The following is a 12489-nucleotide window of genomic DNA, read 5'->3' as shown; positions in this document are numbered from 1 at the left end:
TTGTCAAATAATCATTCAAAAATACACATTGGTTTAACAGTAGGGACTAAAATTACGTGCATAATAATTTTGTAGGAACAAAAATATGTCATTTTTTTTAATAAGAATTAAAATGAAATTTTAGATATTTATAGAGATAAAAATTAATATAAAAATATTTATAATATTTTAACATATTTTTCCATATTACCTCACTAATTTAAGTGAATTTTGAAAATGTTTGGATATAGGTATGGTAGAATTAAAATGATAGGTTTATCTATTGTCATTGGTACTAATAAAATAAGTTTATCTTTTCCAACTAGTATTAAAGGACAGAAAATGATTAAATAAACCAACCTTGTGTTATTTAGAGTTTCAAGACAGGATTATTTAAATCTTTTGATTTAAAGGTGGATGCTTCTTTAGACAGCTAGAGACATTCAAGCATTTTTCAAAATTCAAATTTTGAAAGAGGATAGAGAGAGAAAATGTCATCAGCAAATATCAAAGGTTTCTACAAGCAAAGAAAAAACCCAAACACCGCCACCGCCAATGCCAAGAAACCTCCAATCCACGCCGCCACTTTCGGTTCCAATGTCGCCCAACCACCAGCCCTCACTTTCTGCAACGGCAAACCAGATCTCCAAGGTTCTAATTCTTTCATTTCCTTCAATTTCTAGGGTTTTCTCATTCACTCAAATCACATTCCTTTAGATTTATTTTTTCTGTAATCTGATTTTGGCTTTGTTGGTTTACAGATGAATACAGCGAAAGCGAGTCGGTGTTGCGACAATTTGACATGAACACGGTTTACGGGCCTTGTATTGGGATGACGAGGCTGGCACGGTGGGAGCGCGCGGTGAATCTTGGTTTGAACCCTCCGCAGGAGATTGAGAAGCTTCTGAAAAGTGGTAAAGTTCAGCAAGAATCCCTCTGGGACACTCGCATTTAGAATGCTTTTGTGTTCATTATTACTATTATTATTATTATTATTATGATAGTGTAATATAATCTTTGTGTTAAGATCTTGCTTAGGAACAGTTTCTGGCTGTGTTCCTTTTCCCATGCTACTGTGTTTTGTTAACTTGGTGTTGCCATGGTGTTAAGTGAATGCTTATGCTATTACTAAATGAATTAAATTTGTAGGCATTATTGATCTTTTTCACTATTTTGATCAATTTTCTGTAATTGGAAATGAAATAGATATTCAAGGAAACTTAACCACATGTACTTTATTTTCTTATGGTTTTAACTGGTACTTATACTACACAAGGCCGTCTCAATTTTTTCGGAGGCCCCGTGTAGATTAGTCTTAGTTTAATTATGGAAAAACAAATAGAGGCCCTATATAACCATAGTTTAACCATTATAAGTATTTTATGAGGCCCTATTTAGTCACATATTAAGTGTGAAAATTTTGAGACCCTGTGCGGTACCCCGTCTTGCACGCCTTCAAAGACGGCCCTGATAGTACATCTTAGTTATCCCATTAAACAAGAAGTTGAACCATGATATAGGAAAGTTAGAGAGACTTGATTGTAAAAGATGAGAACGGCTGCTTCAGGGAGTATTTTTTGAAGCCAGATATTTGTATTAATGATTATTGATAAGAAATGAAATTGGAAACGAGGAATACAAATTGCAACCAATATCACATATTATAATTACATCAACGAAGATTATTTTTGTTAATCTTAACTAGAAAGTGTTTCCAATTTAACTAGCTTTGTTGCATGCACATTATTACGTGCTCTATTTTATAGCAAACATGATTTTTATTGCTAAAGCAAGGGCCTAAATATATGAATATAATTTTTTAAAATAAGTATGTTTTCTAATAAATTTTTTTCTTCAAATAATCATGTTTTTCCATTAAGGAAAAGCTATTAGATTGAAAAGATTGTGCCAAAGCTGAGTGTTGTCATTGGAATCGTCGACATCAATGAATCATGCCAACCGAATCTAAACCAACTAATAATCATATGTATTGGAATAAATTGATTACAATTGGGTCATACTATGAAGATATGTATTTTTGCAACCCACGCCAAACCACTTATACAAGCTTCAACATCTAACCCCAAACAAAATTACCAAAATACTTGCACACAAACACCCAACAAGCATATGTCGCCAACACATCCTATTACCATAGCCAAAACACCTAATAAATCTATGACACCAACACTTTCTACCATAACTTAAACACTCTAATATTACAACACTAAAACATCGAACAAACATATGGCCACAAAACACCACAAGATCATTTATTCCTTTTCCCAATAAAGAATTCAAACCAATGTCGTCATTCAATTGACCAGACCACCCAACAATAACCCCATCAATCCAAACAACACAACCTAACTACAACGACATGGACAACAAACTCAATTACGGTTGCGTGTCAATGTATGCATAAGACTACGTAGAATTATAAAAACTTATTAGGCAATTTGGTGATGATGATGATCCAAGGAACTCGTATCAAACTCCTGTGGTGAATCAACAAAGACTAGTACGAGAAAGGGTACATGAGGGGCGTGGAACCGATGACATGTATGATCAAACGGGTCATTGCCGTTAGTGTAAAAATATTCTCGCATTAATCTGATGATAGTCGTCATTACATGATTTTTATGAAATTTTTTGGATGAATTCAGAAGAATAATGGGCAAAGGCAAAATGTGAAGAAATGAGCAAAAATGCAGCACAAGGAAGAAATAGACTTGGTGAAAATATTGAAGAAAAGTAGAAGAAAACAAGCCTTTAGCCTTTGGATTTCCTGCGTGCGCACGCGATGCATCCCATTGTGGCGTGATGAGGTTTGAATTGACTACCCTCTAAACTGAATCGGGGTTTTATACCATGCTGACCACGAATTGAACCGAGATTTTACACTAGAATGATATCAAACCAATTGAGTTTTTTCACCGTTTTGAGATCAAGAATTGAGAAGAATACTTTTCAATGGTTATATGCAAGAACCCAAAAAGAAAGTTTTCCCTCAATGGCTGAACTCACGAACCAAACGAATATTTAACACTAATCCCTCAAAAGGAGCTTTGACGGGTTTAACTCTAAGCCCAAACAAACACTTCCTAAAGAAGAATAATTCACTCAAGAGGAAAAATAAGTTTTGTTAAATTTACAATAATACCCTTTGTAGAACAATTTCCTCGCTTAAACTCAAAAACCTTTCTCAAAGCACTATGGTTAAATTAATGTGAGAGAAAGAAGAAATACTTTCTAGATTGAGTGGGAGATACGAAGGTGAGATATCTCTCGTTTCTGGATTTGAAAAAAATTAAAGGGAAGACCTCTATTTATAGGTCAAAGAATGGTTCAGAAAAGGAAACTATCAATGGGAAAAATTAATTACCTAATTGATTATATCTTGAATCTAATTAATTAGGTACCATAAATAAATGATTATTTATGCCCATTTTAGAAGATTTTAATAGAGATATGGTATTCATCATTAAGACACTGTCATAATCGATTATAGACTCATTTTTCCTCATCTAATAGATTAGGTACTTGATCTAATCAATTATACAATTGGAAAATCTACCATAATTAATATGACAGTTCCAAATTCATCTGGCTAAACTTCTAAATAATTTTATACACTTTTATTTGAAAATAGATGCTTGAAAAGAAGTGTTAATGAGTGTGTGATTTATCCATATTAATTTACGAAAACACATGTGTTTCTACAAAAATTTGATCACTAAAACACATTCAGACGAGCTTTCACACTTCCTCTCTTTTATACCTTAAAGCTTAAACTCTTTTGCTGGATACACCAGGGCTGAATTAGGTTATTTGGTCTTGCGCAAGAATATTGGCACTAACTTCTTATTTTCTATTGCTAGTAGTGTTGGTTCACCAATCTTCATTAATGCCATTGCCTCAAAATCCATGGTTGATCAAAATTTTAGACTTAATGTTAGAGTGTTCTAGTTGACATGGATCTCTCTCCTTAATCATAATGTTTTAGTTGAAAGGAAAGATTTTGCTCTTTTTGTGAACATTAAATACACAGCGTTAAGGGTTATAAGTAGGGGTGTGCATGGTTGGTTATTTTCAAAAACCAAACCATAACCATTTTAAAACCATTTAAATGGTTTGGATTTATAACCATAATCACATTTTAATCAAAACTGGTTATAAATTTGATTATGATTATATAACCGATTTTTAAAAAAAATCCAATTTTGAAAATTATTTTTTTTCAAATTTTTTATTTTATTTTGAGAATTAAAATATTTGGATTTGGATAATAACCGGATTATAACCGAATCCAGAATAATTTAACCAGTTAATAACCATTTAATTATATCCGGATTATATGAATGGATAACCAAACCATTAATAACTAAACCAGTTAATAACCATTCAATTATATCCGGATATTTAAAAGTGATTTAGGTTTGGTTATGGATTTGGGCATCACAACTGGATATTTTGCACACCCCTAGTTATAAGAAACTGAACGGGGAACCCATGGATAAAAACATTAAAGCTAAGCACAACAAGAAGATTTATGTCAAGGTTAGGAATGGAAATATTTCAAAAGAGAACATGGACAAGGGTAAACATGTTATTGGAAATAGTGTCAAAGTTCAGGATCCAATAATTGATAATGTGCTGGCCAAGAATTTTCAGGATCCTCAACCTAGTGTTATCGTGAAGACTCCCATTTTACCAAACAAATTTGATGCCTTATAGGATTTGGTGGCAGAGAAAAAAAAATAGGATTCATAAGAAATAGTGGATTCATAGGATAACTCTTTTGGGAATGACTTTTTTAATGCCACTCAGGTCCTAAAGGATGAGAGTGACTCAATTGAAATTTCTCCAGCTGATAAGTTAGCTAGTATTAAAAAGTGATTCCACGATACCCAGGACAATTTAGCTGTCATAGAAATTGATGAGATTGAAGACTATGATAGTGATCATTTTCCCCTGTATAATCACTTCACATTGGTCAGAACCAGAACAAGAAAAAGTAGTTGAAAACTAGGAGCTCCTATGTAACCAGGCCAAAGGTTGGTCACACCATGCCTTTGAAACGATCTGCATCTTTGGGAATTCAATGAGTTTGGCCAACACCCAAATTAAACAAGCCTTGAAAAGAATCATTTTTTCCATCAACCTAACTTTCTATTGGTGGTTGAGCCATGGATGAATAATGATCAATTTCCTCAAATTCGGTTGTTGAAACATGGTTCGAAGTTAGTCTCTCTTAATAATAAAAATAATACTTTACCTAATCTCTGGTGTTTCTGCAAGATGTCTCTTACCCCCACTATTATCTATATTGGTGAACAATATGTTGCTTTTCCCTCCTGCCTAAATGGGAAATGTTTTGGTCTTATTGATGTCTATGCCTACTAGTTATTTAGCTAGAAGAATCTTATGGCACAAGCTTACTACCCGTATTTGGAATTTCAGGTTCCCCTGGTTTTTGATTGATGACTTTAATGTCACCCTTGGTGCTCATGAATACAAAGGTAGCATGACTCCTTTTAATTTTACAATCAAATATTTTCAATTATGGATAAATCTTAATGATCTCTTGCAGCTGCCTGCAGTAGGTGCTAAGTTTACCTAGTCAAATGGGCGTCTTGGTGGTGCTCACGCTCAAAAGAGGCCTTATAGATGCATCTGCAATATGGATTGTGTTAGAACAAGATTTGTTCTTATCAATTATCTTAGTTTTGATGATAACAATAAATATGAATTTTGCTTAAGATAATATGGTACTCTAATCCAATGCAATTTCCCTTTCAGGAAATATATAAAGAGTACGCATAATTCAGCGCTCAGAAGTTGTGTCTCAAATGGTTCAGCATGCAACATCAGAACATGGTCTGGCAAGACATCAGAAGATGGTCGAAGCAGAATCAGAACATGGGTCTATGGAAGCATCAGAAGAACATGAGATCAGAAGCACTGAAGATCAGAAGATGGTATCACGCTCAGAAGCACTTCAAGGTCAGAAGATCAGAAGATGCTTTGCACCAAGCTGTTTGACTCTGATGATATTCAAACGTCGTATTCACAAACATCAGATCAGAAGGAAGTACACGTGGCAGACTACGCTGACTGACAAAAGGAACGTTAAAGCTACTAAAGGCTACGTCAGTAGACACAGCGTGAACAAGGCTCGAGGTAGTTGACAAAAGCGTATAACATTAAATGCAAAGCTGTACGGAACACGCAAAGCATTAAATGCATTCAACGGTCATCTTCTCAACGCCTATAAATATGAAGTTCTGATGAGAAGCAAGGTTAACGATTTAGCACCAATACAATTCAAATTAACTTGCTGAAACGCTGTTCAATCAAAAGCTCAGAATCTTCATCTTCATCAAAGCTCACTACATTGCTGTTGTAATATCTTAGTGAGATTAAGCTTAAATTGTAAGAGAAATATCACAGTTGTGATTATCGCTTTTAAGAAGCATTTGTAAACTCTTGAATAGATTACATTAAGTTGTAAGGAACTAGAGTGATCAGTTGATCAGTATACTCTAGGAAGTCTTGGCAGTTGGCTGAGCAGGAAGTCTTGGCAGTTGGCTGAGCAGGAAGTCTTGGCAGTTGGCTGAGCAGAAAGTCTTAGGAGTGAACTAAGCCTAGAGTGATCGTGTTGATCAGTAGACTCTAGAAAAAGTCTTAGGAGTGAACTAAGCAGTTGTTCCTGGAGTGATCAAGTTGTGATCAGAAGACTCTGGAAGACTTAGTTGCGGCTAAGTGGAGAACCATTGTAATCCGTGCGATTAGTGTATTAAATCCTCAGTTGAGGTAAATCATCTCTGCGGGGGTGGACTGGAGTAGCTTCGTTAACAGCGAACCAGGATAAAAATAATTGTGCATTTTATTTTTATTGTCCAAGTTTTAAAGTCACACTTATTCAATCCCCCCCTTTCTAAGTGTTTTTCTATCCTTCAATTGGCATCAGAGCGCCGGTTCTAAGGTGCAAGCACTTAACCGTGTTTAGAAAAGATTCAGGAAGAGAAAAACGCTTCATTTAAAAGATGGTTGATGAAAGTGAAAGGACTATACCTACACCTGCATCTACATCTGGCTCTGCTGAGCAATACAACGGTAACAATAGTTATACTAGACCGCCGGTATTTGATGGTGAAAACTTTGAATACTGGAAAGATAAACTGGAAAGTTACTTTCTGGGTCTAGATGGTGATCTATGGGATCTTCTGATGGATGGTTACAAACATCCTGTAAATGCCAGAGGCGTAAAGCTGTCAAGGCAAGAAATGAATGATGATCAAAAGAAGCTTTTCAGGAATCATCATAAATGTAGAACTGTTTTGCTGAATGCTATCTCTCATGCTGAGTATGAGAAGATATCTAACAGGGAAACGGCCTATGACATATATGAGTCCTTGAAAATGACTCATGAAGGAAATGCTCAAGTCAAGGAGACAAAAGCTCTTGCCTTAATCCAGAAGTATGAAGCCTTCAAGATGGAGGATGATGAAGACATTGAAAAGATGTTTTCGAGATTTCAAACTCTTACTGCTGGATTGAGAGTTCTTGACAAAGGATACACCAAGGCTGATCATGTGAAGAAGATCATCAGAAGCTTACCCAGAAGATGGGGTCCTATGGTGACTGCATTCAAGATTGCGAAGAATCTGAATGAAGTTTCTCTGGAAGAGCTTATCAGTGCCTTGAGAAGCCATGAGATTGAGCTGGACGCAAATGAGCCTCAAAAGAAAGGTAAGTCTATTGCATTAAAATCTAATATCAAGAAATGCACTAACGCTTTTCAGGCTAGAGAAGAAGATCCTGAAGAATCAGAATCTGAAGAAGAAGATGAACTATCCATGATTTCCAGAAGGCTAAACCAACTCTGGAAGACCAAGCAAAGGAAGTTCAGAGGCTTCAGAAGTTCAAGGAAATTTGAACGTGGAGAATCTTCTGATGAAAGAAGATTTGACAAGAAGAAGGTCATGTGCTATGAATGCAATGAGCCTGGACACTACAAGAATGAATGTCCAAATCTTCAGAAGGAAAGTCCCAAGAAAAAGTTTCATAAGAAGAAAGGTCTTATGGCAACCTAGGATGAGTCAGAAGATGATTCAGAAGATGAGCAGGCCAACTGTGCGCTGATGGCGACAGAAGATGACGGATCAGAATCTACATCAGAATCAGATTCTGAAGAGGTATTTTCTGAACTTACTAGAGATGAGTTAGTTTCCGGTCTAACTGAACTTCTGGAACTCAAGTCTCAGATTAGTCTCAAATACAAAAAGCTGAAAAAGCAATTTGAATTTGAAACAAAGAAGCTTGAGTTGGAGAATTCTGAATTAAAAGAAAAACTTTTAAAACTATCCAATAATGTTGGATCTACTTCTGATTCAGAAAAATCCACTCCCAGTCTAAACCATATTCTGAAAGAATATGATTTAAGTTTCAGGAAGTTCTTATCTAGAAGTATTGGCAGAAGTCAGCTAGCTTCTATGATATATGCTGTGGCGGGAAACAAAAGAGTTGGTATTGGTTATGAGGGTGAAACCCCATACAAACTTGAACCTGTTGATGAGATGAAAATCACATACAAACCATTGTATGATCAGTTCAAGTATGGCCACTCACATGATATTAGGCACACTTCACATGCACAAAGTTTTCACATTACACACACTAAGAAGCATGTGACACAACCTAGGAAATATCATGAAACTCACATTAAAAATTATCATGCTGTTCCTCTTATTGCTTACAATGTCAAACCCAAGTTCAAACAGAACTTGAGAAAATCTAACAAGAAAGGACCCAAGAAGATGTGGGTACCAAAGAAAAAGATTATTTCTTTTGCAGATTCTCTTGATAACAAAGAAGACAACATTCAACATGACATGACACCTGGATTCAAGTTGGTCTCAACACTTGAAGGGAAGAAAGATTGTCTTTCAAGTTCTGGTTCTTAAATCTGTTGAAGAAACTATGTTTGTAGGATTTCAGAAAAGAAAGTTTATTAGTCTTGGAACCATCTGTTCTTGTTTGTCTCTAAAGCATTGATGTTTCATTCTTGATGCTACAGAATATACAACATTGAAACATTGATTGTGGACAAATCAATAAACATCGGTTTTGATGATAAACTTGTTCCTGATGAAACAAAGAGCTTAAGAATTTCTGCAGATACAGTTTTATCTTATCAGAAGCTGCAGAACAAAGAAGTGAACCTCCAGAAGCGGTGTACATCAGAAGTAATGGATCTGAAGATCATTCAGACTTATATCAGCACACTTCAGAAGGAGTATTTCCAGAAGAGAAACTTGATCAACTCAGAAGCAGTGATCAGAATCTGAAGGCGTAAAGTCTATTCTTAATACAGCTGTCATCTATTATCTGATGATGAACACGTATATGTACGGTTAGTACAAAGCGTGCAGTTGAAAAGACGCCGACCTAGGTAACTGTATTGAATCATGTCATTTACCACGTTCTCTCTCTCCTCATGTCACTCATCATTTAATAAAATTGATTTCCTTTGATTCTGGAACTGTTCAATTTATTTCTTTTTAATTCGTCTCTATATATGTTTTTCAAATCATATCATACATCTTTTTCGCTCCTTTGTCTCTCTCTCTCTCCTTGCATTCTCTCGTTTGAAAAGTTCTTAGCCGTTTTCTACAAACCCTAATCGAAAACCCAGTTCGCTTCTCTTGCTCGTTTTTTTGTTCATTCTGTTCAATGGCTGCTTCTTCATCTCATTTTGCTGGGTCATCTACTCTTCTTCATATGCACGATGAAACACACCAGGAACTCACTCCTGTTGTTGCATGCTCCATCCCCAAAAATAAATTGGAAGTTTTGTGTGAACTCATGGTCGACTTTGATAACCTTGAAGAAAATCAATTTCATCTTAAAGAAGACATCATCTTTCAAGGATGGACCTCATTGTTTGCTGAGTTCGTTGGCCCTGTTTATCCGGATCTTGTCAAAGAGTTCTGGGTACATGCTGTGGTTGCACCAAAAGCTATACTCTCCTTCGTCCATGGAAAGTCAGTCGTTGTTACTGAAAACATCCTAAGAGTGATGTTTGATCTGAAAAATCCTGAAGGGGCTTTTGAGTCTGATCAAAGAGAAGATGTGGAAGATATTCTATCCACTCTCTATTCAAATGTCAAGAAAACTACACATGTCAAGAATCTGAAAGATATCTACAGAATCTGGACAAAGATCCTTCTCGGGTGTTTCTACCATAGGAAATCAACTCATGCCTCGGACTTCATCAGTAATGATCAAAGGTATATTCTTTATTGCATTGCCACTCAGAAGAAGGTTGATGCGATTTACATTATCTTCAACCATATGTGGAAAGCAGTAAAGGATTCCAGGAATGCTTTCAGAAAGGAAAATGCTGGAACAACCATTCCTTTTGGTAGGATTATTACAAACCTTCTGGTACATTCCAAGATTGTTGAAAGTCTGGAGTCTGAAGGTATCATCAAAGATCTTGCTGTCACCACTGGGGCTTGTCTGAATGCCTTCTCTTTAAAGAAGATGAAAATCATTGACACTGCTCTCAAAGTTCCTGAACCTCTAGCTGGAACAAGAACCATAAGAGAACCAGTACTGGCTGACTTTGAAACCTTCTTCAATAGTGAGGTACCTGAAGTCAAAACTGTTTATCTGAAATCTCTTGAAGAGAACAAGAGTTTTAAAGATCAAGACAAAGGTGCCCCTTTCAAAGTAAATCGCAAAAGGGAAGAAAGGACTAAAAGAAAGCATGATTATCCTTCTGCTGTTTCTAAGAAACAAGAGGCTTCTAAAAAGGTGATTGCTAATGTTGTTAAGGCCGTATCTGATGACTTTGAGAAAGAGAAAAAGAAGAAGAAGTCAAACAAAAATGAGGAGATAGTTGAAGCTGTTGAAAAGAAGATAACCAAGAAGAGGAAGATGATTATTCAAAGCTCTGATGAAGACAATATCCCTCAAGAAGCTGAAAACCAACAAGAAGTTCAGGCTTATGTCAGAAGGAAAGAAATCTCTAGAGGCAAAGCAAAGATTATTGAAGAGCCGAAGAGTAAAAAGCTGAAGAAAACGGAGGATGTGACCAAAGCGCTTCTGAAGGGTTCAAAAGGTATATGCATTTCTGAACCTATTTCTGTTCCTGTTGTTTGTTCAGAAGCTACACCAATAGAGGTTGTACCTACCCCTGAACCAGAAAAAGCCTCATCAGAATCACCCGTTGTTGTCCATATTCTTACACCACCATCTTCCCCTATACCCATTCCTTCTTCACATGCAAACAAATCCAATTCTCTTCCTCCCTCACCATTTCCCTTCACAAAATCTCCACCATCTCCTCAATCCATTCCGTCTCCCTCACCCTCCACTAATCTTGTCTCTAACCAAACTGTTGACAATCTTGTTCTGAACATACAACCCCTTCAAACTCTCTTTCCATCTCAACCTTCTCCCAATACCACTTTTGAACATACTCCCTCCACCTCTCAAAACAATCCTTGTGATTCTCCTTTTCCAACCTCTGCATCACATGAGCAGCTGCTCCGTGATTGCAACTACACTCCCAAGCCTCGTCCTGAAGCTGAAGTGGTAGTGTTAGATTCTGATACTGAAGCAGAATCTTCTTATAGGTTGGATAGAGAACCTCTTCCATACTTCACCTCCAACCCTGCCTTTTCAAAAATCCAAATAAAATCCCGCCCTGTATATCCTATTGGTGTAGTTTTTGAAAACATAAAGAGGAATCTCAGAAGTATCTTTGATACTCTCAGACTCGCTGAAGGTTCTGGATTGAATGATGTTGCTATGCGGAACTTCTGGAGGATCTTTCGCGGAGAATCAGATGCTCTGTTTTTAGAACTTCAGGAAGCCTGTGTAGCTGCTGCCCCACGGCCTCGTGGAATTCTGCGGAATTACGAAGACTTCTGGTTTGCTCGTCTCAGAGGCAGATATCTGTTGGAAGAGAAGCCCTTTGTGGATGAATTGGAAGTATTGAGACTGGCTGCTGCAATGGAAGCAAACCCATGCAGGGACATGGTTATCTGGATTCCTGAGTATCCTGTTCTGCTTGGAGACTTCAAAACCTTATTTGACTTTCTGAGGGAAAACCCGTCTGTGAAAGACCCAAGCTTGGTCATTCCAGAAGTCGTTGACCCACCAGAAGTTGAAGGTCCTTCTGCTCCAAGAAATCTAGTTGCCATTCTTCAGGCACTTAAGAATGGAGACTCGGAAATTCCTGCTGCAGAATATGGAGATGCTTCTATGCAAGAAGCAGATGCTGAAGATCATGTTGCTAAATCAGACCCTGTTGAGGATATCCCAGCAAATGATACTTCTATGGAAGCTGCAGATCAAGTTGTCATTCCTGTGGTTGAAAGCGGTGAAGCTTCTTCTGATGAACCTTCTCGTCTTGCAAGGACTCTAGAAGCGATTCAGAGGAGACAGGATGAGCAAAGCTCACTCAATGAGAAGTATGATGCTTTCATTGAGAGG

General features: G+C 36.8%; 1 protein-coding gene across 1 annotated transcript; it reads left to right on the top strand.

The window, feature by feature from the left end:
- The first annotated feature begins 411 nt into the window (after window positions 1-411).
- On the top strand, window positions 412-1147 carry LOC131607718 (uncharacterized). Its single transcript, XM_058879687.1, has 2 exons — window positions 412-630; window positions 741-1147. Exons 1-2 carry the CDS (start codon window positions 471-473, stop codon window positions 932-934), a joined length of 354 nt encoding a protein of 117 aa, XP_058735670.1. The 5' UTR covers window positions 412-470; the 3' UTR covers window positions 935-1147.
- Window positions 1148-12489: the final 11342 nt, after the last annotated feature.

The sequence above is a fragment of the Vicia villosa genome, linkage group LG5 (assembly GCF_029867415.1).
Source record: "Vicia villosa cultivar HV-30 ecotype Madison, WI linkage group LG5, Vvil1.0, whole genome shotgun sequence".
Classification (NCBI taxonomy): domain Eukaryota; kingdom Viridiplantae; phylum Streptophyta; class Magnoliopsida; order Fabales; family Fabaceae; genus Vicia; species Vicia villosa.
This window is presented reverse-complemented; position numbering and strand designations above follow the sequence as displayed.

Bases quoted from the DNA above. Each gene is read 5' to 3' on its own strand.
- LOC131607718 (XM_058879687.1), top strand. From the start codon at position 471: ATGTCATCAGCAAATATCAAAGGTTTCTACAAGCAAAGAAAAAACCCA. The intron at 631-740 runs GTTCTAATTCTT...GTTGGTTTACAG, and splicing joins CGGCAAACCAGATCTCCAAG to ATGAATACAGCGAAAGCGAG.